The 24,376-nt window shown below is 35.2% G+C and overlaps 1 protein-coding gene across 1 annotated transcript in view; it reads left to right on the plus strand.

The window, feature by feature from the left end:
• Positions 1-24,376, plus strand: part of dst (dystonin) — a 125,566-nt gene that overhangs the window by 1,403 nt on the left and 99,787 nt on the right. Inside the window, exons 3-38 of the mRNA XM_085492638.1 lie at positions 679-915; positions 1,537-1,692; positions 2,348-2,566; positions 3,162-3,308; positions 3,464-5,218; positions 5,350-5,496; positions 5,692-6,117; positions 6,407-6,673; positions 6,878-7,024; positions 7,236-7,661; positions 7,951-8,217; positions 8,422-8,568; positions 8,748-9,173; positions 9,461-9,727; positions 9,932-10,078; positions 10,290-10,715; positions 11,005-11,271; positions 11,476-11,622; positions 11,802-12,227; positions 12,498-12,764; positions 12,969-13,115; positions 13,339-13,764; positions 15,794-16,114; positions 16,504-16,618; positions 16,821-17,038; positions 17,386-17,688; positions 18,049-18,215; positions 18,364-18,523; positions 18,948-19,161; positions 19,607-19,851; positions 20,230-20,463; positions 21,580-21,726; positions 22,346-22,771; positions 23,103-23,423; positions 23,706-23,820; positions 23,927-24,141. Of these exons, the coding sequence (XP_085348764.1) occupies positions 679-915; positions 1,537-1,692; positions 2,348-2,566; positions 3,162-3,308; positions 3,464-5,218; positions 5,350-5,496; positions 5,692-6,117; positions 6,407-6,673; positions 6,878-7,024; positions 7,236-7,661; positions 7,951-8,217; positions 8,422-8,568; positions 8,748-9,173; positions 9,461-9,727; positions 9,932-10,078; positions 10,290-10,715; positions 11,005-11,271; positions 11,476-11,622; positions 11,802-12,227; positions 12,498-12,764; positions 12,969-13,115; positions 13,339-13,764; positions 15,794-16,114; positions 16,504-16,618; positions 16,821-17,038; positions 17,386-17,688; positions 18,049-18,215; positions 18,364-18,523; positions 18,948-19,161; positions 19,607-19,851; positions 20,230-20,463; positions 21,580-21,726; positions 22,346-22,771; positions 23,103-23,423; positions 23,706-23,820; positions 23,927-24,141 (10,488 nt within the window). The remainder of the gene's footprint in view (positions 1-678; positions 916-1,536; positions 1,693-2,347; positions 2,567-3,161; positions 3,309-3,463; positions 5,219-5,349; positions 5,497-5,691; positions 6,118-6,406; positions 6,674-6,877; positions 7,025-7,235; positions 7,662-7,950; positions 8,218-8,421; positions 8,569-8,747; positions 9,174-9,460; positions 9,728-9,931; positions 10,079-10,289; positions 10,716-11,004; positions 11,272-11,475; positions 11,623-11,801; positions 12,228-12,497; positions 12,765-12,968; positions 13,116-13,338; positions 13,765-15,793; positions 16,115-16,503; positions 16,619-16,820; positions 17,039-17,385; positions 17,689-18,048; positions 18,216-18,363; positions 18,524-18,947; positions 19,162-19,606; positions 19,852-20,229; positions 20,464-21,579; positions 21,727-22,345; positions 22,772-23,102; positions 23,424-23,705; positions 23,821-23,926; positions 24,142-24,376) is intronic.

Raw genomic sequence — 24,376 nt, forward strand, 5'->3', positions numbered from 1 at the left:
GCCAGCTAATTGGATTTTTTATTAGATTATTTCATTGAAAAAATGGTCTTGCATTTGATGGCCATCATAGAAGTTAAGTGACAATGTTTTTTTTTACAAATTCAAGTTGAAATCCTATTAAAATGTGTATTACAAATATGCAATGCAAATGTGATAGGAAAGTACCGAATGTGCAATCAGAACGTAATCAATAGACGACGCTCATGTGATAAATATGCAATGAGAATGCAAAACATTTACTTAAGAAAGTCGTACTGTACAGTGTATGAATTTTGTAGTGTTTAATCATTGTTCACTAATGAATGAGGTAAAGGATGAGTAGATTAAATCAGTTTTTGTCAACTTGGTGGAAAATACTTACAGTAGAGTGTGAATGATCAATTACAAGCAGTCTAATCTAGAGCATGTACATATACAAAATGTATGTACATTAATTATTCGCCGGGTTTTACTCTAACTATTTTTTCTTACAAGTAAAATCTGCTAAATTAAATCATGGGAGTATGTGAAATTACAAAAGAACTCATTGTTTCCTTGACAAATTTGTGAAATTAAAACACAGTGAATATGCTCAAAATAGTTGAAAATAAATGTTTTTACGATACCTACCTCGTAGGGTCTACGATATGTTGGGTACCTTCAAGAAACATTAAAAGAGGAAATTATTCATTATTTCAGGCCTTCTTGGAAGATGTAGCCAGTCACAAGGAGCCTATCAGCAAAGCCCTTTATAAGACTGAGGCATTTATCACAGAGTACAGCGAAGTACTGAAACCCGAACAGAGAGAAGCACTTCATCTCCAGAGTAACGACTTGAAGACAGGTTATGAAAACCTCATTGATAGATCCGAAGAAAGACTGAGGAAAATTCAAGAAGCTCTTCGTCAGTTGGAAAGGTCTGAAAGCCGTGGTGAGGTATGTAGGTTATGAATAGAGTGGTGGTAATTCATGGTATGCCCATGTAAAGTACTTCTGTCAGTTTCATAAAAAAAAGAATGTTTGTTCTGAGGAATATTGTGCCCTCTAACAGGACTGATCTCGACTTGTAGTGAAGTCCCCAAATTCAAGTTTCGTGCTAGGGTGATCGTCTTGTATTGTATGTCACTTTATAGGTAACTTGAGACACACACAAACATGTTGTGGCTCCCAAATTACAAATTCCCAAACTATCGTGTGATGTTTTTCAAGGTCACAATATCAGTACACAATGTGAGTCAATGAAACACCAGTGAATTAGCACAAATAGTTACGTCATACCAAATATTTGTGCATCAACGGCACGTCATATCGGCCAAGATGAAATGTTTTTAGTGGAGATCAATATGCTAATTCAGGTTGACTTTCTTAAAATATCATCATCGTATCACCCTGCAAATTTCAAATTGTGAAACTCACTATTTACAAAGCTTTGTATCAACACAATGAGCTGTGAATGTCCAGTGTTATTTTAAACTCAAATATATACTGTTTTAAGCGATGCTCACAAACTAAATTTTTTATTAAATTTAAAACACCTTATTGATATCTTCAATTTAGCTATTGCAAGGAGAACTGGATGCCCAGTATAGACGTGTTGAAAGACTTCTACAAGATCAGATAGACTGGGCGACTGACATGGAGAAGAAAGTGAAAGATATCCCTAAATCACCAACTGATCTTCATGATCTCAAAATCCATTTGGTTGTTGTAAAGGTAAATTTCATGGCTTTTTGCAATTATCTGTCATATTTATTCCTAGGTTTGTGATTCTCAGCTACTGATGAATACCTGGCATTCACATGTTAGTGTGTTAGTATGTCCTGGTTGTTCATTACAATCTACAGTAAAGTTGGCACATAACATGGCTATCAACTGGCTCATAATAAGTATCATTGCCCAACTTATTGTTTGCGATATTCATGAGAAATATTCAGATTATTTTAAACAATATAGAATTTTTGAAAGCAAGCCAAGCCAATTTTTAACCTCTTGAATGTCGTTGTCAGCTTTTGACACCTTCCACAAAATATTTTAGTACAGTCTGCTTCTAACATGAAATCTTGATAATAATTGACATACCTTTTTTTTCTAAACCTATATGTCAGATACTGTCTACATGATTCAAAATTATGTTAAAATTTAAGGAAAATTTGGTAAAATGTTTTATAATTTATACTGAAAAAATATCTGGTGGTTAAAGGGTTCAAGCTAAGTTAATGTTAAGTTATGATCACACCAGTCTATTACTGTATATAATTATCAATTTATTTATTTCAATACTAAAAATTTTTCAATTTATCAAAATATTAATAATTATTTCTCATCATTGAACTAAATCGTGTTATTCATTATATTGTTGTCATTGTAGGGTTTACAGTATGATATCATTGAGCAGAAAGGACCTGTCTCAGAATCTATTTCGAGATGTGACGTATTCTTGAAGAAGAATAAGCCTAAGTTGAAGAAGCCACAACAGACTGCCCTTCCCAAGAAGATGAACGACCTGAAGACAAGATATGAAAAACTTGGCGTGAAGCTTAATTCTCTGGTGAAAACAACAGACGATGAACTCAGTAAAGCCAATAAGGTGAGATAATGGTTACCATAGCTACCTAATGCCCATCATTTGGTCTTTGCAGTATGTTGGAGAATTTGTTTCTTTTTTCCTGAATCCAATATTCGTATTGATAATCATATCCTCTTGAGAAATATCCCAGATTATATAAAAAAAAATTAAGTTACATAAATGATTCATCAAATATGCAACATAGATATCTATGTATAAGTGAACGGCAATAAACATCTTTTTCTGGGTGTAGATTAACTGAACACATTTCTAACCATAAGAGTCGCAGAACAAAGTGGATGCTTGGACAAGTTAGATTGTGTAAACAGAAATTAACGAGATTATGCAAAAATCGTATCATGCACACTTTACAACTAAGTCTGACTAAAAGAAACTATCTATTCAATGTCTTGATGCAGTTTTTTTACACATTTGTATCATATTTCTTGAAATTTAGACTTGTTTTGCAATTTTAGAATTATCTCGCAATTTGCATAACTTCAAATAAGAATCTTCATCACTTTTGTTGCATACCTTCATCTTATAAATCCTTATCAAATAATACAAATGACAATTATTAATTATTTCTCCCCTCTTTCTTATTTTCCAATTACAGGCTATCCTCAGAGAAGAATTTGAAACTGTTTTGGAAGATGTCACAAGTAAACTAAGATGGGTTGATGCAACTGAGGCTAAACTAGTTCAAGAAACAGTTACCCTAGAAACTGTAGAAATCATCACTGTTAGAATAGAACAACATATGGTAAGCATGCTAGTTGTTCATGTTTGACTTTTTTGTCAACTTGACTGAGACAATTATCCTAACATTTGTGGAAACATTTTCGGAATTATCTTAATTACTCAGTTACTGAATCATTTCAGATCAACTTATTGTATAATTATTTGGTCTGTTTGTAGGTAATCTATGAAGAGATCAAGCAGTACAGAGAAGTGGTATTTGTGACTCTTCACAATGCAACAACTTTCGAGCTGGCAAACAGAGAAAGACTTGAACCTGAACAGAGTACACAAATCATAGGTGCTACTGATCGACTTCGGTCTGGATTTGATAGAGTTGTGTCAACTGCGGAAACGCGTCTTACAGACCTTAAAACTGCTGTTCATGCACTACAGCAGAGACCGACTGAAATACCTGAAACATCTTCTTTAGATACCGCTGATAGAAACGAACTCCCATTGTCTGAGATGGATAGACCTAGACGTGCGGATGAGAAAGAATATACACCTGAAGAACCAATGTCGTGGGAACCAGTGGATGAGAAATCAATTACTGTTCAGATGGATGATGCTATAAAAGTCATTCAAGTGGAGAAAGAACCAGTTCTCAAAAAGCCTCTCAAGGAGATTCCAGCTGCCTTCCGTGAGGATAAACCAGCTGAGGATGTTCTGTTCACAGAACGTTTGGATGAGAGACCTCCTCAGGTTGCACCATTCGATGAACAGCCAATTAGCTATCAGGTTGACGAGATGTTGAGGGCTATGCCTGCAGAAGAGGAACTTTTTATATCTGAAAAACCTGTTGAGGAGGAGCCTTTTGATTATGAAGTTAGTGAGCAAGTGAAAGAAGAACCTCTTGTAGAAGAGAGAGTTCGTCCAACTAAAGCTAAACCAACTTTCTTTAAACCTAGTAAGGAAGAAAAGAAGCCAGCCGAAGTTGTACCAAGAGACAAAAAACAAAAGGAATTGACAAGAGTAGAGAAGCCAAAGGAGCCAACTAAAGTAGCTCCAAGTGAGAAGAAACCTAAAGAACCTTCTAAAGGTATCCCAGGAGACAAGAAACCAGTTAAAATTCCTGAAGAGAAGAAGACAACAGTGTATTCAAAGGTTACATCGAAAATTGTTAAACCAATGGATTCAGAAAGAGAGAAACCTGTTGAAGAGAAACCAGATCCCGGTAAAGTTATCAAGGCAGGTCGAAAACCATCTGAAACCAAGAGAGTTACTGTGGAACCTCCTAAGGCTATGCAGAAAGATAAGACTCCCACCAAAGCAGAAGTAAAGAAGGTGCCTCAAAGGGAAAGGTCACCAGCAGAGCCTAAGAAAAAGTCAAAGCCTGAGTCTCCAAAAATTCCACCGAAGGTACCCACGAAACCAGTGAAAAAGGAACAAATTAAACCCAAAGTTGTCACTGAAGAGCCAGTAAAAGTGGGGACAGTAAAAGATGTACCTGGTGTACCTACTAAACCAGTGGAAAAAGAGCAAATTAAGCCTAAAGATGTCACTGAGGAGCCTGTAGAAGTGGAGACGGTAGAAGACATACCTGGCGTTGTGGACCAGAATACAGGGAAGGTGATTCCAGTGACTGAGGCATTCACCGTTGGTCTCATTGATAGAGAAACAGTAACAAAAATGCTTACTGACCAGCTTGATAGTGGTGGAATCGTAGATCCAGATACTGGCAAAAAGCTGACGCCCGATGAAGCTCAGAGACTTGGTGTAATTGAACCAGAGATTGCTGCAACACTTCAAGGCACTCATCCAATGGAGACTGTTGATGAAACTTCTCCTGACAGGAAGAAACGACTTCCAGAAATTGTTGAGGATATTGTGAGACCTGAGAAGTTACAGAGAGTTGAGGCTACTCCTCTTGGAACCCATCCTGCATATGATGAACTTGAAGGTGTCAGAGCAACAGAGGATGATAGAGAGAAGGTAAAAATAAATGTGCCTTATTTTTTTTTCATTTCTTGTTATTTCCCATGTAATAATGTTCAACTAGAATTGTTATTATTATCGGTTATGCAAGATATTGCTCACTAAGTTATTTTTTTTTTGTTTTTTAGAAAATGATTGAGGATGAATTAAAAGAACACAGCTACAGTCTTGAGGAGTTACTCAAATGGGTGTCAGCTGTAGAGCTAAGCCTTGGATCTGAACAACCATTGAAAGAAAAGCCTAGACAACTCAATAAACAAGTTAAATCAAACAAGGTAGGCTGGAGATGAATTTTGTTTTATAGGTTTTGGTAGATGTATGCAAAATGTTACTGACTAGAAAAAAATGCTTCCATGGAAACAAAAAGTAGGAGACACTCTGTATAAAAAATACCCTTAATTGGTCCTGCAAGTCAAGTTGTTTTTAGGGTGAAATGGGATTGCACCATGATCTCTTTTTCTCTTACTCAGGACATTGCAGCTGATGTTGATGACCACAAGAAACCAGTGACTGATGCCCTCAGTGGTGCTGATATATTCCTTGCAACATACGGTGACAAAGTGGATGATGTCGAGGCTGAGAAACTCAGACGTGATCACGCTGATCTGACAAAGCGTTACAAGAAAGTGGCAGATGAAACTGATGACAGAAACAGTAACCTTGACGATTCGAAGAAGACACTTGACTTGTTCACTAAGAAGGTGTCATCATTTGAGACATGGTTGGTTCCTTCAGAGAGGACACTGAAGAAATTACAAGATGGTGTCCCCAAGGACCCTTCAAAACTGAAAGAACAAGAAAAGACAGCAAAGAAATTTGCTGCTGATGTTGCGGATCACAAAGAGGAACTTGATGACACTAATGAGACTGGACAACATTTTATTGATGAGGCAAAGGTATAAATAATTTTCAAAATTTACATATCTGAAGTCACCTTTCACTTCAATTCCCTGTGTAGTATATGCATTGTTCCCGAATTTGAATCATTTGTGGGAATTATTCTTTCCACAAAATTTGTGTCTGACATATTCTGTAAGTTTCCTAAATTTGAATGCTGTGTGTATGCTATTCTGATCTTTGAGATTTTTTGATGAATATTTTTTTCTGAAATTCCGTTTTTCGTAAATTGAATCCACAAGTAAGTTTGGTAGAATTACTCAATTCATATTTGTTTACCTATTATAGGAATTCAAAGACATGATCACAGAGTTCCGAACAACTGTGCTACCCAGAAAGTCCAACAGAGAATACAAAGAGGAGCCAGAACTAGAAACTGTGAAAAATAAAATGACTGAGATTACAACACGATATGAGAAACTGACGGTAGAATTCACCAAACATATTGAGACACTTCATGTTATTATCATGAAACACACTACATTGGAACCAACAACAGTTGGTGTGAAATCAGTTGTGGATGATAGGGAAAAGGCTGCGGATGATAGAGAAAAGGTGAGAGTATATTCTGTAATATATTTTCTCTGCAGCTACTTCTTTTAACTCTAAGATAGATGTCAGTATCAAACAACAGGATTTCATAAATTGCAAATCATATCTTTATTTCTCTCATTGCAATCATGTTCAAACTGAATAGTTATAATTTTGTGTACACTACATATTGCTCAAACATTTTCTTTTACAATTATTGTTTTTCAGAAACTCATTAAGGATGAATTAAAGGAACATAGCTACAATCTTGAGAAGTTACTCAAATGGGTGTCAGCTGTAGAGATAAGCCTTGGATCTGAACAACCATTGAAAGAAGAGCCTAGACAACTCAATAAACAGGTTAAATCAAACAAGGTAGGCTGGAGATAAGTTTGGGATTATGGTAGATGTATGCAGAATGTTACTGACTTGAAAAAACGTTTCCATGGAAACAAAAAGTAGGAGGTACTCTGTATCAAAAATACCTTTTATTGGTGCTGCAAGTCGAGTTGTTTTCAGGGTAAAAATGTATTCCACCATGACCTTTATTTTCTTTCACACATAAACTTTTTTTTCTCTTATTCAGGTTATTGCAGCTGATGTTGATGACCACAAGAAACCAGTGACTGATGCCCTCAGTGGTGCTGATATATTCCTTGCAACATACGGTGACAAAGTGGATGATGTCGAGGCTGAGAAACTCAGACGTGATCACGCTGATCTGACAAAGCGTTACAAGAAAGTGGCAGATGAAACTGATGACAGAAACAGTAACCTTGACGATTCGAAGAAGACACTTGACTTGTTCACTAAGAAGGTGTCATCATTTGAGACATGGTTGGTTCCTTCAGAGAGGACACTGAAGAAATTACAAGATGGTGTCCCCAAGGACCCTTCAAAACTGAAAGAACAAGAAAAGACAGCAAAGAAATTTGCTGCTGATGTTGCGGATCACAAAGAGGAACTTGATGACACTAATGAGACTGGACAACATTTTATTGATGAGGCAAAGGTATAAATAATTTTCAAAATTTACATATCTGAAGTCACTTTTCACTTCAATTCCCTGTGTAGTATATGCATTGTTCCCGAATTTGAATCATTTGTGGGAATTATTCTTTCCACAAAATTTGTGTCTGACATATTCTGTAAGTTTCCTAAATTTGAATGCTGTGTGTATGCTATTCTGATCTTTGAGATTTTTTGATGAATATTTTTTTCTGAAATTCCGTTTTTCGTAAATTGAATCCACAAGTAAGTTTGGTAGAATTACTCAATTCATATTTGTTTACCTATTATAGGAATTCAAAGACATGATCACAGAGTTCCGAACAACTGTGCTACCCAGAAAGTTCAACAGAGAATACAAAGAGGAGCCAGAACTAGAAACTGTGAAAAATAAAATGACTGAGATTACAACACGATATGAGAAACTGACGATAGAATTCACCAAACATATTGAGACACTTCATGTTATTATCATGAAACACACTACATTGGAACCAACAACAGTTGGTGTGAAATCAGTTGTGGATGATAGGGAAAAGGCTGAGGATGATAGAGAAAAGGTGAGAGTATATTCTGTAATATATTTTCTCTGCAGCTACTTCTTTTAACTCTAAGATAGATGTCAGTATCAAACAACAGGATTTCATAAATTGCAAATCATATCTTTATTTCTCTCATTGCAATCATGTTCAAACTGAATAGTTATAATTTTGTGTACACTACATGTTGCTCAAACATTTTCTTTTACAATTATTGTTTTTCAGAAACTCATTAAGGATGAATTAAAGGAACATAGCTACAATCTTGAGAAGTTACTCAAATGGGTGTCAGCTGTCGAGATAAGCCTTGGATCTGAACAACCATTGAAAGAAGAGCCTAGACAACTCAATAAACAGGTTAAATCAAACAAGGTAGGCTGGAGATAAGTTTGGGATTATGGTAGATGTATGCAGAATGTTACTGACTAGAAAAAATGTTTCCGTGGGAACAAAAAGTGGGAGGTACTCTGTATCAAAAATTAATTGTTCCAGCAAGTCGAGTTATTAGGCTAAAAGGGGATTGCATCATGACCTCTTTTTCTCTTATTCAGGTTATTGCAGCTGATGTTGTTGACCACAAGAAACCAGTGACTGATGCCCTCAGTGGTGCTGATATATTCTTGGCAACATACGGTGACAAAGTGGATGACGTTGAGGCTGAGAAACTCAGACGTGATCACACTGATCTGACAAAGCGTTACGAGAAAGTGGCAGATGAAACTGATGACAGAAACAGTAACCTTGACGATTCAAAGAAGACACTAGACTTGTTCACTAAGAAGGTGTCATCATTTGAGACATGGTTGGTTCCTTCAGAGAGAACACTGAAGAAATTACAAGATGGTGTCCCCAAGGACCCTTCAAAACTGAAAGAACAAGAAAAGACAGCAAAGAAATTTGCTGCTGATGTTGCGGATCACAAAGAGGAACTTGATGACACTAATGAGACTGGACAACATTTTATTGATGAGGCAAAGGTATAAATAATTTTCAAAATTTACATATCTGAAGTCACTTTTCACTTCAATTCCCTGTGTAGTATATGCATTGTTCCCGAATTTGAATCATTTGTGGGAATTATTCTTTCCACAAAATTTGTGTCCAACATATTCTGTAAGTTTCCTAAATTTGAATGCTGTGTATTTGCAATTCTGATCTTTGAGATTTTTTTATGAATATTTTTTTCTGAAATTCCGTTTTTCGTAAATTGAATCCACAAGTAAGTTTGGTAGAATTACTCTTCATATTTGTTTACCTATTATAGGAATTCAAAGACATGATCACAGAGTTCCGAACAACTGTGCTACCCAGAAAGTTCAACAGAGAATACAAAGAGGAGCCAGAACTAGAAACTGTGAAAAATAAAATAACTGAGATTACAACACGATATGAGAAACTGACGGTAGAATTCACCAAACATATTGAGACACTTCATGTTATTATCATGAAACACACTACATTGGAACCAACAACAGTTGGTGTGAAATCAGTTGTGGATGATAGGGAAAAGGCTGCGGATGATAGAGAAAAGGTGAGAGTATATTCTGTAATATATTTTCTCTGCAGCTACTTCTTTTAACTCTAAGATAGATGTCAGTATCAAACAACAGGATTTCATAAATTGCAAATCATATCTTTATTTCTCTCATTGCAATCATGTTCAAACTGAATAGTTATAATTTTGTGTACACTACATATTGCTCAAACATTTTCTTTTACAATTATTGTTTTTCAGAAACTCATTAAGGATGAATTAAAGGAACATAGCTACAATCTTGAGAAGTTACTCAAATGGGTGTCAGCTGTAGAGATAAGCCTTGGATCTGAACAACCATTGAAAGAAGAGCCTAGACAACTCAATAAACAGGTTAAATCAAACAAGGTAGGCTGGAGATAAGTTTGGGATTATGGTAGATGTATGCAGAATGTTACTGACTTGAAAAAACGTTTCCATGGAAACAAAAAGTAGGAGGTACTCTGTATCAAAAATACCTTTTATTGGTGCTGCAAGTCGAGTTGTTTTCAGGGTAAAAATGTATTCCACCATGACCTTTATTTTCTTTCACACATAAACTTTTTTTTCTCTTATTCAGGTTATTGCAGCTGATGTTGATGACCACAAGAAACCAGTGACTGATGCCCTCAGTGGTGCTGATATATTCCTTGCAACATACGGTGACAAAGTGGATGATGTCGAGGCTGAGAAACTCAGACGTGATCACGCTGATCTGACAAAGCGTTACAAGAAAGTGGCAGATGAAACTGATGACAGAAACAGTAACCTTGACGATTCGAAGAAGACACTTGACTTGTTCACTAAGAAGGTGTCATCATTTGAGACATGGTTGGTTCCTTCAGAGAGGACACTGAAGAAATTACAAGATGGTGTCCCCAAGGACCCTTCAAAACTGAAAGAACAAGAAAAGACAGCAAAGAAATTTGCTGCTGATGTTGCGGATCACAAAGAGGAACTTGATGACACTAATGAGACTGGACAACATTTTATTGATGAGGCAAAGGTATAAATAATTTTCAAAATTTACATATCTGAAGTCACTTTTCACTTCAATTCCCTGTGTAGTATATGCATTGTTCCCGAATTTGAATCATTTGTGGGAATTATTCTTTCCACAAAATTTGTGTCTGACATATTCTGTAAGTTTCCTAAATTTGAATGCTGTGTGTATGCTATTCTGATCTTTGAGATTTTTTGATGAATATTTTTTTCTGAAATTCCGTTTTTCGTAAATTGAATCCACAAGTAAGTTTGGTAGAATTACTCAATTCATATTTGTTTACCTATTATAGGAATTCAAAGACATGATCACAGAGTTCCGAACAACTGTGCTACCCAGAAAGTTCAACAGAGAATACAAAGAGGAGCCAGAACTAGAAACTGTGAAAAATAAAATGACTGAGATTACAACACGATATGAGAAACTGACGATAGAATTCACCAAACATATTGAGACACTTCATGTTATTATCATGAAACACACTACATTGGAACCAACAACAGTTGGTGTGAAATCAGTTGTGGATGATAGGGAAAAGGCTGAGGATGATAGAGAAAAGGTGAGAGTATATTCTGTAATATATTTTCTCTGCAGCTACTTCTTTTAACTCTAAGATAGATGTCAGTATCAAACAACAGGATTTCATAAATTGCAAATCATATCTTTATTTCTCTCATTGCAATCATGTTCAAACTGAATAGTTATAATTTTGTGTACACTACATGTTGCTCAAACATTTTCTTTTACAATTATTGTTTTTCAGAAACTCATTAAGGATGAATTAAAGGAACATAGCTACAATCTTGAGAAGTTACTCAAATGGGTGTCAGCTGTCGAGATAAGCCTTGGATCTGAACAACCATTGAAAGAAGAGCCTAGACAACTCAATAAACAGGTTAAATCAAACAAGGTAGGCTGGAGATAAGTTTGGGATTATGGTAGATGTATGCAGAATGTTACTGACTAGAAAAAATGTTTCCGTGGGAACAAAAAGTGGGAGGTACTCTGTATCAAAAATTAATTGTTCCAGCAAGTCGAGTTATTAGGCTAAAAGGGGATTGCATCATGACCTCTTTTTCTCTTATTCAGGTTATTGCAGCTGATGTTGATGACCACAAGATACCAGTGACTGATGCCCTCAGTTGTGCTGATATATTCCTTGCAACATATGGTAACAAAGTGGATGATGTCGAGGCTGAGAATCTCAGACGTGATCATGCTGATCTGACAAAGCGTTACGAGAAAGTGGCAGATGAAACTGATGAAAGAGACAGTAACCTTGACGATTCAAAGAAGACACTTGACTTGTTCACTCAGAAGGTGTCATCATTTGAGACATGGTTGGTTCCTTCAGAGAGGACAATGAAAAAGTTACAAGATAATGTCCCAAAGGACCCTTCAAAACTGAAAGAACAAGAAAAGACAGCAAAGAAATTTGCTGCTGATGTTGCGGATCACAAAGAGGAACTTGATGACACTAACATGACTGGACAACATTTTATTGATGAGGCAAAGGTATAAAATATTTTTATATCTTTCATATCTGAGGTTACTTTACACTTCAATTCCTTGTGTAGTATATGCATTGTTCCCGAATTTAAATCATTTGTGAGAACTCATTTTTCCACAAAATTTATGTATGACATATTTTAATCCTGTGTGTAAGTAATTCTGATCTTTGACAATTTTGTGATGAATAGTTTTTTCTGACATTTCGTTTTCATAACTTGAATACGTACATAAGTTTGACAGAATACTCAATTCATATTTGTTTACTTATTACAGGAATTCAAAGACACGATCACACAGTTCCGAACAACTGTGCTACCCAGAAAGTTCAACAGAGAATACAAAGAGGAGCCAGAACTAGAAACTGTGATGAATAAAATGACTGAGATTACAACACGATATGAGAAACTGACGGTAGAATCCACCAAATATATTGAGACACTTCATGTTATTATCGTGAAACACACTACATTAGAATCAACAACAGTTGGTGTGAAATCAGTTGTGGATGATAGAGAAAAGGCTGAGGATGATAGAGAAAAGGTGAGAGTATATTGTGTAATTTATTTTTTCTGCAGCTACTTCTTTTAACTCTAAGATAGATGTCAGTATCAAACAACAGGATTTCATAAATTGCAAATCATATCTTCATTTGTCTCATTGCAATCATGTTCAAACTGAATTGTTATAATTTTTGTGTACGCTACATATTGTTCAAACATTTTTTTTACAATTATTGTTTTGTAGAAAATCATTGAGGATGAATTAAAGGAACATAGCTACGATCTCGAGGAGTTACTCAAATGGGTGTCAGCTGTCGAGATAAGCCTTGGATCTGAACAACCATTGAAAGAAGAGCCTGGACAACTCAATAAACAGGTTAAATCAAACAAGGTACGTTGGACAATAATTTAGTTTTATGGGTTTTGGTAGATGTATACAGAATGTTACTGGCTAGAAAAAATGCTTCCATGGAAACAAAAAGTAGGAGCCATTCTGTATAAATAATACCCTTAATTGGTCCTGCAAGTCAAGTTGTTTTTAGGGTATTAAAAAAATGGATTTCACCATGACCTTTATTTTCTTTCACACATGACCTCATTTTTCTCTTATTAAGGTTATTGCAGCTGATGTTGATGACCACAAGAAACCAGTGACTGATGCCCTCAGTGGTGCTGATATATTCCTTGCAACATACGGTGACAAAGTGGATGACGTTGAGGCTGAGAGACTCAGACGTGATCATGCTGATCTGACAAAGCGTTACAAGAAAGTGGCAGATGAAACTGATGACAGAGACAGTAACCTTGACGATTCAAAGAAGACACTAGACTTGTTCACTAAGAAGGTGTCATCATTTGAGACATGGTTGGTTCCTTCAGAGAGGACAATGAAAAAGTTACAAAATAGTGTCGCCAAAGACCTTCCGAAACTGAAAGAACAAGAAAAGAATGCAAAGAAATTTGCTGCTGATGTTGCGGATCACAAAGAGGAACTTGATGACACTAATATGACTGGACAACATTTTATTGATGAGGCAAAGGTATAAAATATTTTTAGTCCCCATTCGGACGCAGTCCGAAAACGGGACTTATGTTTTGATCTCTGTGCGTCCATGCGTGCGTCTGTGTGTGCGTCCGGACCTGTATCTTAGAAATGCCTGGACCAATCACAATCAAACTTCACACATACATCATACATGATAGTATACATATGCACGTCAATTTGTTTCACGATCTGATTCAAGATGGCCGAATGGCGTCCATTTTTGTGCTAAAAATCATCAAAATCAAGCATTTCTCGGCTGTTTACAGATGGATTTTGTTCAAACTTGGTATATACATTAGACATTATGGGACCTTGATGCAAATAATTTTGTTTTTTAGATAAGATTGAAAATGGCCGACTGGCGGCCATTTTGTTTTAATGAATGTGGTTCTTGTGCCATATCTCTGACTTGCTTTCACTGATTATGTTCAAATTTTAAATATTCATTATACATCATGTCATAGATAGACAGATATATTGGTTTGACGATCCTATTCAAAATGGCCAAATGGTGGCCATTTTTGTGCTAAAAAATCATCAAATATCCAGCATTTATGGATGGATTTCGTTCAAACTTGGTACATATGATAGACATTACAGGTTCCTGATGCACATCATTTATTTTTCAGATCGGATTCAAAATGGCTGTCTGGCGGCCATTTTGTTTTAATGATTGGGCTTCTAGAGCCATATCTCTTAAATGCTTTGACTGATTATATTCAAATTTTATATATTCGTTATACATCATATTATATATACATGTATATACATGTATTCAAAATGGCTGATTTTGAATGCTGTTCCAGAGCAATATTTCTCAATATGGACAAGTACTTTTTTGACGATCAGATACAAATGTCAATCATTTTAATGTTAAAAAATCATATTCCTGACATGGTTATATTCCAGCTATATTACTATAAACAAAATTATATATCTTAAATTTGATAACTGACGGGGACTGTGCCATGCATGGCTTGTTAAATCTTTAATATCTGAAGTCACTTTTCACTTCAATTCCCTGTGTAGCATATGCATTGTTCCCGAATTTTAATCATTTGTGAGAACTCATGTTTCCACAAAATTTATATCTGACATATTCTATAAAATTCCTAAATTTTAATCCTGTGTGTAAGTAATTCTGATCTTTGAGATTTTTGTGATGAATAGTTTTTCTGACATTTTGTTTTTCATAACTTGAATACGTACATAAGTTTGACAGAATACTAAATTCCTAATTGCTGTGAATAAAATTGCTGTGAAATATACTGTGTATAGTAGTATAAAAAGACATTTTCTAATACAAGCACATGTAAGCCATACAAGAGTTTTATTGTGGCTAATTAATTATTAATTAATTAATTATACCCTTGTAAAACACTGTTTTTTGGAGTTTCTTCTTTTTTTTATTAGTAATTTATTGTCAAAAATAACTCAAAAAAAAGTACATGTGTATTAAATAATTTCTAGAGTAGTGCACCTTAGAAGTTACATGTACCCTAATATCGTATATGCACTATCAGAAGTGCACATAAATTGCATGTGTTGTATATGGAATATAAAATATGACTTATTTTCCTTATAGAAACACACTTGTAACGTACCATATAGGTTGCGCTTCTAATAGAGCTAATATGTTGTAATCGCAAATACACACCGTATTCCCTCAATTTTGATCTGTTTCCCTGGCAACAAAATCTTATAAAACAATTTTTCATTTTCTGTTATTTTATTTTCAAGTTTGAATCCTAACTCAGTATAAATATGTAATAACTCACAAGTAACATTGAAAGCTTTCGAAATTTCAAAAATCCTGAAATAAATTTTTGAAAAGCTGTATTGGTGAAAAATATGTTTAAAATGCTGTAATATAGACAATGTTTTCAACTGCTGAATATTAATATATTTACAAATAAATCAGTGTTGTATGCTATGTTCAATTTCAATCAATGTGTTTGATTACACCATTTTTTCTGCCAAAAATTGAATTTTAAAGAAAAACCTATATTTGTTTACTTATTCAGAACTTCAAGGAGATGATCGTTGAGTTCCGAACGACTGTGCTACCCAGGCAGTTCAACAGAGAATACGAAGAGGAGCCAGAACTAGAAACTGTGAAACATAAAATGACTGAGATGACAACACGATATAAGAAACTGACGGTAGAATACACCAAACATATTGAAAAACTGATTGTTCTTATCGAGAAGCACACCACATTTGAATCAACAGTTGATGCAGTGTCACCATGGTTACGTAAGACTGAGGATGAAGCCACTAAAGAGAAGAAGAAGCCAGTACCCACAAAGCCGGATTCTGTTCAGAAGAGAGTTGACCAACTGAAGGTGTGCTATTGAAAAGTATTGAATTAGTACACCCCGTTTTTTGTTTTAGACTGTGCCAGTCACTTTATAGATGCTGTTGGTACTTTGAAATAATATTCCATGATATACTTTGTATATGCCTCAGGTTATAAGCAGTACATGTCATTTGTCTAGACTTCTAGATGCCTTAATAATCAGTTCCAGTTTCATCGCAGCTGAAAACTGGGACTCTTACTTTGATCAACATCTTTCCTTTCTTTTGTGCATATTCTGCAGCAGATATCAATCAGACAAAGCATGTTAATGATGAATATTTTTTTTTTCATATATATATTCACCTTTTTTATCACAAATTATTGCCAGTTTTGTCAAGAACTAATTCTGTTTTCTGTTTCATTTGGTATTTTTAGGACATGAGCGATGACATTGTTTCTCACAACGGGGATGTTGAGAAAGTTAAAGATACTGGTCGTGAGTTGATTGAAGTTCATCCTCAAGTGATGAAGGATGTTGCTCAGCAAGTCGGTAAGTTGCCTTGACAAACACAGGTGATTTGATTCTCTGATTCCAAGCCTGTTAATTGGTAATCTCCAGTTTGGTATTTTACCATGTTCACATTATCTTACTTCTTACTACCCGAGGAAGTTTCTGCTAAAACAATAAGCATCTGGAAAAGTTTAAGAAGTAAAAATGAACTTATTGAATAAATTAATCTTTCGATCCTCAGGTGATATTGTCACTCGCTATGAAGCATTGAAGATTTCTGCCACCAAGACAACCAACGTGCTACAGACTGCGCTGACAGAGTCGCAGACTACCCATGATGCATTGGAGGCACTCGTCACTTGGACAGACACAGCAGAGATGACACTTGAGTCGCTTGACAGAGATACACCAATTGTGATTGAGAAGAAACCACTCCTGATCATTCACGAACAAGTGGAGGTATGCTTCTGTCCATGTGTCTGTCTGTCTGCATGCACATATATAAGATGTTTATGTACTTAATTTCTTTCAATAATATAAGGAGAATAAGAATGAGCATTGTAATAATATACTTAAATCGCTAACTTCATTAGCCACTTGATTTTTCCTGCCAAATATTGCTTATTTAATATATTTTTCAATAATTTCTTTGATAATATTCAACCTAATAAAATAGTTTCCCTTTGTCTGTAGGCCAAAATTAATGTATGTCAAACAATATTTTCGTAAAACATGAAAAAAGTTGGCTTTGTTGTTCATTGAAAACATGAACAATAACTGATTGAACATTTATTTAATCTTTAAAGGTTTTGAAGGCTGATGTTGATAGCCATAAACCGAGCATTAGCTCAGTCTGTAATACAGTGAAGAGGGACCCAAAACAATCTAAGGCTCTGAAACCACAGACAGATGACCTGAATACCAGATATAACAGGCTGTCAAATAGAACGAACTTACTCGGAGATTATGTAAAAGGACGTCTAGACAAGTTAGGCGAATTCTTGGAGAAAGTAGACCAGTTAGAAAACTGGCTTCTTCCAGTGCTGAGAACTCTGGTATCGCAGGAGTTAGCCGAGTTGCCGGCATCGAAGCGGAATAAGAAGTTAGAGGTACGAATAATAATATAATTTCTATAAATTACTTGCTCTAGTGATGAAACATTTTTGTGACGTCACTCTATTCAACATCTGAGGTATGGGATATCACCCGTACTCGCTATTTTCTGAAAAGTACGGCCCGTACTTTTCACCCAACTTGGCTCATTTTGGAACATTTATATATATGTACCACTCGCAAACAACACATTTGACCCCTTGCATATACCGTTTTTACCACTTGCATATGGCATATTTTGCTACTTGCGACTCGCAACTTGGTACTCGCATATGGCATATTTTCTAGGTAGTACATACGTCCACAGTCATACAAATGTTAATTTAATACTTAATTTGCATACTTATCTGTTCCAGGACATTGAAGAAGGTACTGAGAAAAAGCGTCCACTGTATAGAACCATACAGCATCTGGGACAGCAGTTGACTAAAGATCCCAAAGCAAGTGACACCGAAAGAGCATCTGAAGTCTTAAAGAGAGTGACAACGAACTGGGAATCTCTGGAAGATGTTCTCAACAAGAGGTGAAATGATTTCTTTGTATTTTAACGTCTCAGAATGTACACCTTCTAAATTTTGATTAATTCATCGGAGTGTGTTCTGATTTGCATTGTATTTGCTTTGGACTGGAAATGAATTTTTTACTGACCTTGTTTTTTTGATTTCAACTAGAAATATGCAAATGAGGGAGCTACAGAAGAACCACTCACAGTTCACAGTCTCTGCCCAGGAAGTCACCACATGGCTGGATAAAACAGAAGACAAGGTGGAAAGATTAGAACCAGTTGCATTTGAGGCTCCCATTATCCAGAAACAGATTCTGGATCATAAGGTATACTATAATTCAGTCAATGCCCCTTTTATAATTTTTAAGATTTGTTTATTGTATTTATTAGTTGATAACCAACAATGTTTAGTCATCCGAGATAAAAAAAAAAATAACTGAAGTGACTACCCAGAAACATGCATAGTTTGTTTCTTTAAAGCGTGCATTAATAACTGCCTAACCTTGCTGGGATTTTTGGAGATTTGTTGTGAATCCTAGGGAGTTTACGACTTGAACTAATCCCTGGAGAAAATCTTTTTAATGCCACAACAGTTATAATTATATAATATATGGTAATTTTAGTTTTTGTTCACTCCTTTATTTATCTGAATCAAATATCTCATTTATAAAGCAGAATGCTTAATTACGCCATTTAAAAACAAACACTATAATTGTTCTCATGCTTTCTTTGACCTATTAATTTTTTCAGCCACTTGCGAGAGAAGTCAAAGAGTACAAACCAAAGATTACTAAGACAACTGATCTTGGGAAAAAGTTGACTGAACCATCTGTAGAGTGGGAAGTGTTACAAAATGAGGTTCCCATCAAGAGAAGCTCAAGCTTTGCTGAACCGACACAAGATGAACGAGAGGAGATCACTGAAGTGCAAATAGTCAGGGAATCACCAACACCTATCAGTGAAGGTAAGACAGTCGCCATAGAAACAGCCTTTGCTTTTTGTGAAAAAATTTTTAAAATAGTTGCTGAACTTGGCAAAGTTGGATAATGGATATTATATATATTCATGCATATTATGTCATATCAAAATTGAATTCAAGATGGCTGATTGGCAGCCATATTTTGCAAACTGGCTGGCAGGCAACCATTTTTTTGCAACAAAAAAAAACAATGTAAAAACAAATTACTTTTGTTTTTATTTTAGATCAAGCCAATAGAAAAAAAATAACTTGTTATGCGTTGACACAGGAACACACAAAACCTAAAGAAACCAGATAGCTTTCATAGTGCATTTATATTGAAATACCGAAATGCACCACTTTACATATAGACTCAGTTAATAAGCTGAGATAACAGAACGTATGTTTTCTCATACATGAAATAAAGTTTTACTGAAAACCTATTTTTTAGCATACCCTGAGGTAAAGCAGCAAATCGAAGAGATAACAGATCGTTATGAAAAACTGAATCAGTGCATTGACGACAGACAGGAAGACATGGAAACCGGATTAGACCAGTCCAGAAACGTCAAAGCCAGACGTGATTCTTTGGAAGATGTCATGGAATGGATTCAGGATATGGAAGAAAAGATAAAACCGGATGAACCAATCCCAGAGGAGCTTGTAGCAGCGACAAAGACACTCAATGATCAGAAGGTACAGTGTTTTTTATTGGCTTTTTATAATTATCCATCAAAATATGAAATATTAGAGAGTATTGTTATAATATTAGCCCAATGGAAAAGCTCTTAGATGGTAGTATGTCTGCTGTCCGTTCGTCAAATTGATCAACTTCTTCTCAAAAGTGACTTGACTGCCTGAATTTTTTTTGTGTCTTTTTTTATTTCACCTTAACTCACTGTTAAAGACTGAAGTAGAAATCATTATTGTGATGTAGCATAACACTCTGCAACATTTATCTTATTTTTGGGGTCGTCATCCGGGCATTTTCACCACTTGTTTTCAATAATTGTCTTTTCCTTGTTCAATTTTGCTCTACTTGGTTAGTAATCATTAATTTTCTTACCATTAAAGGTTTTGAAGGACGTTATCACAGCACGGAAAGTATCTCTCACAGATCAGATCAAAACAACGGAGAAATTCCTCCTGGACAATCAAGATCAACTGACAACAGAACAGCAGAATTCACTGCAGTACCTCTTAGATGACATCACACAAGGTTACGACCACCTGACAGGGTTGTCTGATAATAAAATCCGACAACTACAAGGGATAGTAAGTCAACTTGAACAGGAACTTGGAGAAAAGGTGAATGCGCTAACTCACTAATGCTTGCAACCTGCGGTGTTCAAAGCCAAGTGGCTGGCTGCCATTCTTATAGACCCATTCTCATATTTACAGATGAGTATAGAGTGCCCTCAGGGGATGAGTATTGAGTTTCTGCTGTTTTTATGCTAATTTTGGATGTTTGTTCATTGGGTAACTTGTCATGAATATTCACTCTCATCTTGTCTGTGTGGACAGACTTTATATTTACATATTAATGGTGTGATTTGCATACTGCTTGTTATGACCATTTCATGTTGCTAATCATTTACAATGTATGAACATGTTTTACATTTCATGTGACTAATGTTAAACATAGACCTGGTGTAAAATCGTGTATTATGTTCATCTGAATGTTTTAAAAAATTTCAGTAGATTTTTAATGATTTTTTTTTCATCGATACCCTCCAGAAAAAAACAATATTCCATTTTTCCAGCCCAACCTTTTGTGTCATTCTAACATCAAACATTTGTGTATTAAAAAAAATAATCCTTGTCATACACCAGAAGCATGTTTAGTTATCATAAAATCAAAATTACAAAATTCCCTTTTTTCTTTTTGATCTTGTAATCGGTATTAACAGTGAACTCTGATATAATACTCTGGTCACATGACACAGTATGCTGCCTTTAATGTATAATCTACAATCTTGTTAACTTTTGTGAATTTTGTCATTATATCAGAGTAGTTTTTGAAAAAGTCCTTTGTGTAGTTACATGTACTCCCAGTAAAGCATTCAAATGCAATGTCAGCTGAAGTACAAAGTGGGAGCGGAGAGAGAGATAAATATTCTAAAAACACTATTTTGTCATATTAATTGTTATCCAATTGTAATGGTAGCTAATCTGTTTCTTGATTCTATAATAGTTGACTAAACTTGTATTAAAAACATAAAAAAAAGGGAGGATGATGCAAGTCCTATACTTTCAACATTTCAAAGCAAATTGAACTCCGGAACTCACTTCGCCAAATCGCAAATCTTCTTGAAATTATTTTAAAATATTCATTCATCTTGTCAATTTCATTTTGTTGTATTTGCTGTGTTTAATTCGCCTAACTCATTCATTCATTCATTGTATAATTCTTGTGAAAACCAGGCTGCCCTGAAAGACCAGTACAAGATGCAGCAGTACGGTGTACATGAACTTGTGGATTGGGTGAAAGCATTGGAGGAGAGACTGGGATCTCAACAACCAATGAAGGAAGAACCAGAGCAACTCGGTCAGCAAGTGAATGAAGTCAAGGTAGGAAGGCAGGGAGAGTATAGCTCTCTTATGATGTATTAATGATTTGTTGATGGTGTAGGACCAATACAGCATACAAATGTATTTCCTCAATAGACTATTTTGAAGGTAGTGCCATGTTATAAAGCAAAACTGTTTTATAAAGTATTGTTGATATTTTTTGCTATATCTCTTGCAACTATGCTTTGAAAAATACCCATAATTCTTTATGAAAAGGGGAACTATTAGAATACACCTTAAGAAGCATATACTGGACATTTCGATTTTTTTTTACTGGAAATACACCTCAGTATTATCCAAATTATTTCCAGTTATTTGTAGAATCTTTATGAGAAATGTACCTATATGGAATCCTACACTTGTCGATTCTAAGTAGAAATGTTTGCCAGTTGATCATATGCTTCAGCAAAATTATAGCACATTAGTTTTTTAATCACATTTTAATACACTAAAAATATGCCCTCTATGGCCAAAATCAACCCTTTTTCAACTGTTTTATTTGTGTTTTGTACAAAAAGTACACACCCTGTGGTAAAATAAATAATGCAAAAAAAAAAGATGCCATTATATGTTAAGTAATTAGTGTCATGAAATTCAATCAATCTTTCTTCAAATTTAGGCCATCCAAGATGATGTGGTGTCCCATGAACAGCCAATGACGAAAGCTGTCCATGGAGCTCTCGATTTCTTGGATCAACATGATACAAAATTAGATGATAACGACAAAGAGAAACTTCGTAAAGAAGCAGATGATTTGAAATCACGCTATGACACTGTCAAGCAAGTGACTTCAGAGAGAGTAAATACGCTTACCACCTCAGCAGAGAATCTGAAAGAGTTCTATCAGCGAATCATAACTTTTGAGGTCTGGTTAGTTACTGAGGAGGACACCTTAGCAACTACTCTTAAGGTGGTTCCAAAGGAGATAAGTGGCCTTAAAGATCACGAGAGACTTGTGAAGAGTTTTAACCATGACGTCAAGAGACATAAAGAGGATCTTTCACACATAAATGTAGATGGACAGAAGTTCTTGGACGTTGCCAAGGTTAGAGGAAAACATTTTTGATTTCATTTACTTAAGTTCTGTAAAGTATTCTAAAAATCTTATTTTTATTTTTTATTTTATTGTCATAAATATTTATATCTGATTTTAATATGATTTACATTAAAATCAAAACTGTTATATTCACACTATGATAAAACTTTTCTTCTGAAAATTAAAAAACAAACAATAAAAATTCATTTATGGAATTGTTTAGATTGGATTTTTATTCTCGCATGTGAAGTACAAGTTGAATGTCTGTCATTACCCCTGTCTGTTTGTCTGTCTCTTTTAAACATGTTTGTTACGCTAACTTTCATTTTTTGGATAACAGGAATACAAGACTCAGATAACAGAGTTCAGAACCACCGCTCTACCAAAGCAGTTTACTAGAGAGTACAAAGAGGAGACTGCACCTGCCATCATTCATGATAAGATCACAGATTTGAATACCAGATATGATCGACTTACTGCTGACTTTGACAAACAAACATCAAAAGTTGGCTACGTCGCACAGAAGTACCAGGTATTCCGAGACCAAATCACCATGGTTACAACTTGGCTGATAAAGATAGAGACTGAGACATCAAGTCTGGTGCAGGAACCAGTTAAATCTGAGCCGGCACAGATACAGGAACAAATTGACAAATTGAAGGTGAGTTTAGTGCTGTTCACTTCTGATGTTCAGTGAGAGTGAGAGATTTAGAGAATGAATGAGTGGCTCAGTGTTTCAAAGAACAAGTAAGCAAGTGACTGAGTAAATGAGTGAGTGAATGAATGATAAGAGAAATCATGCTAGAGTGAATGAAATGGTGAGCAAAACGTGAGTTAGCATGTTGAAGTGAGTTAGCAAATTGGAGATAATTGAGTATATTATTGGTATGTAAGTAAGTTTTGATTATTATTTGTTAACAAACTCTTTAATTTTCATTTCAAGACATTGAACGATGATGTCATCTCTCATGGTACGGATATTGACAGCCTGAAGGAAAATGCTAAAGACTTGATGGAAAGTCAACCCGAATATAAACCAGAAGTTGACAAGACAATTTGTAAGTAGCTACAGCATAGTGTTATCACTACTTTGTGTGGCTTTTTCATACATCCTGCGTTGATTCTTGTTCTTGGCTGCTAATCAAATATTCAATTTGTTCTCAGTGGAAATAACGTCCCGATATCAGAGAGTTCAGTATCAAATTACTTCAAGGAGTACGCTACTTCAAACATCGTTGTCACAATCCCAGAGCGTTGTGGATAATCTTAACGATTTGGATGAATGGTTGAAAGAAGCTGAGAATGAGGTCGACAGATTGGAGAAAGAATCCCCTGTGGTCAAAAGAGAACCACTCATGGACCTGCTACAAGAAGTCAAGGTGAATGTCAAAGCTCATTTTTTTTCTGAACGTATTTATTGTGCATTTATACAGTCTTATGATTAAGGTAGCCTCTACACTCAGTTAAATTTGTGTTTGAACACGCCCTCTGTGGTTAGTGTTGATGATTTCCCTGTTTTTATCTGCTTTTTATTTAAGATTTTTTCTTAACTTTTTGAATGATGACATTTTTCCACAATCCTTCTTGTGCTATATTTAGCTCTATTTTTAAAGC

The sequence above is a fragment of the Saccoglossus kowalevskii genome, chromosome 18 (genome assembly GCF_978046115.1).
Source record: "Saccoglossus kowalevskii chromosome 18, keSacKowa6.1, whole genome shotgun sequence".
In the NCBI taxonomy this organism is placed as follows: Eukaryota; Metazoa; Hemichordata; class Enteropneusta; family Harrimaniidae; genus Saccoglossus; species Saccoglossus kowalevskii.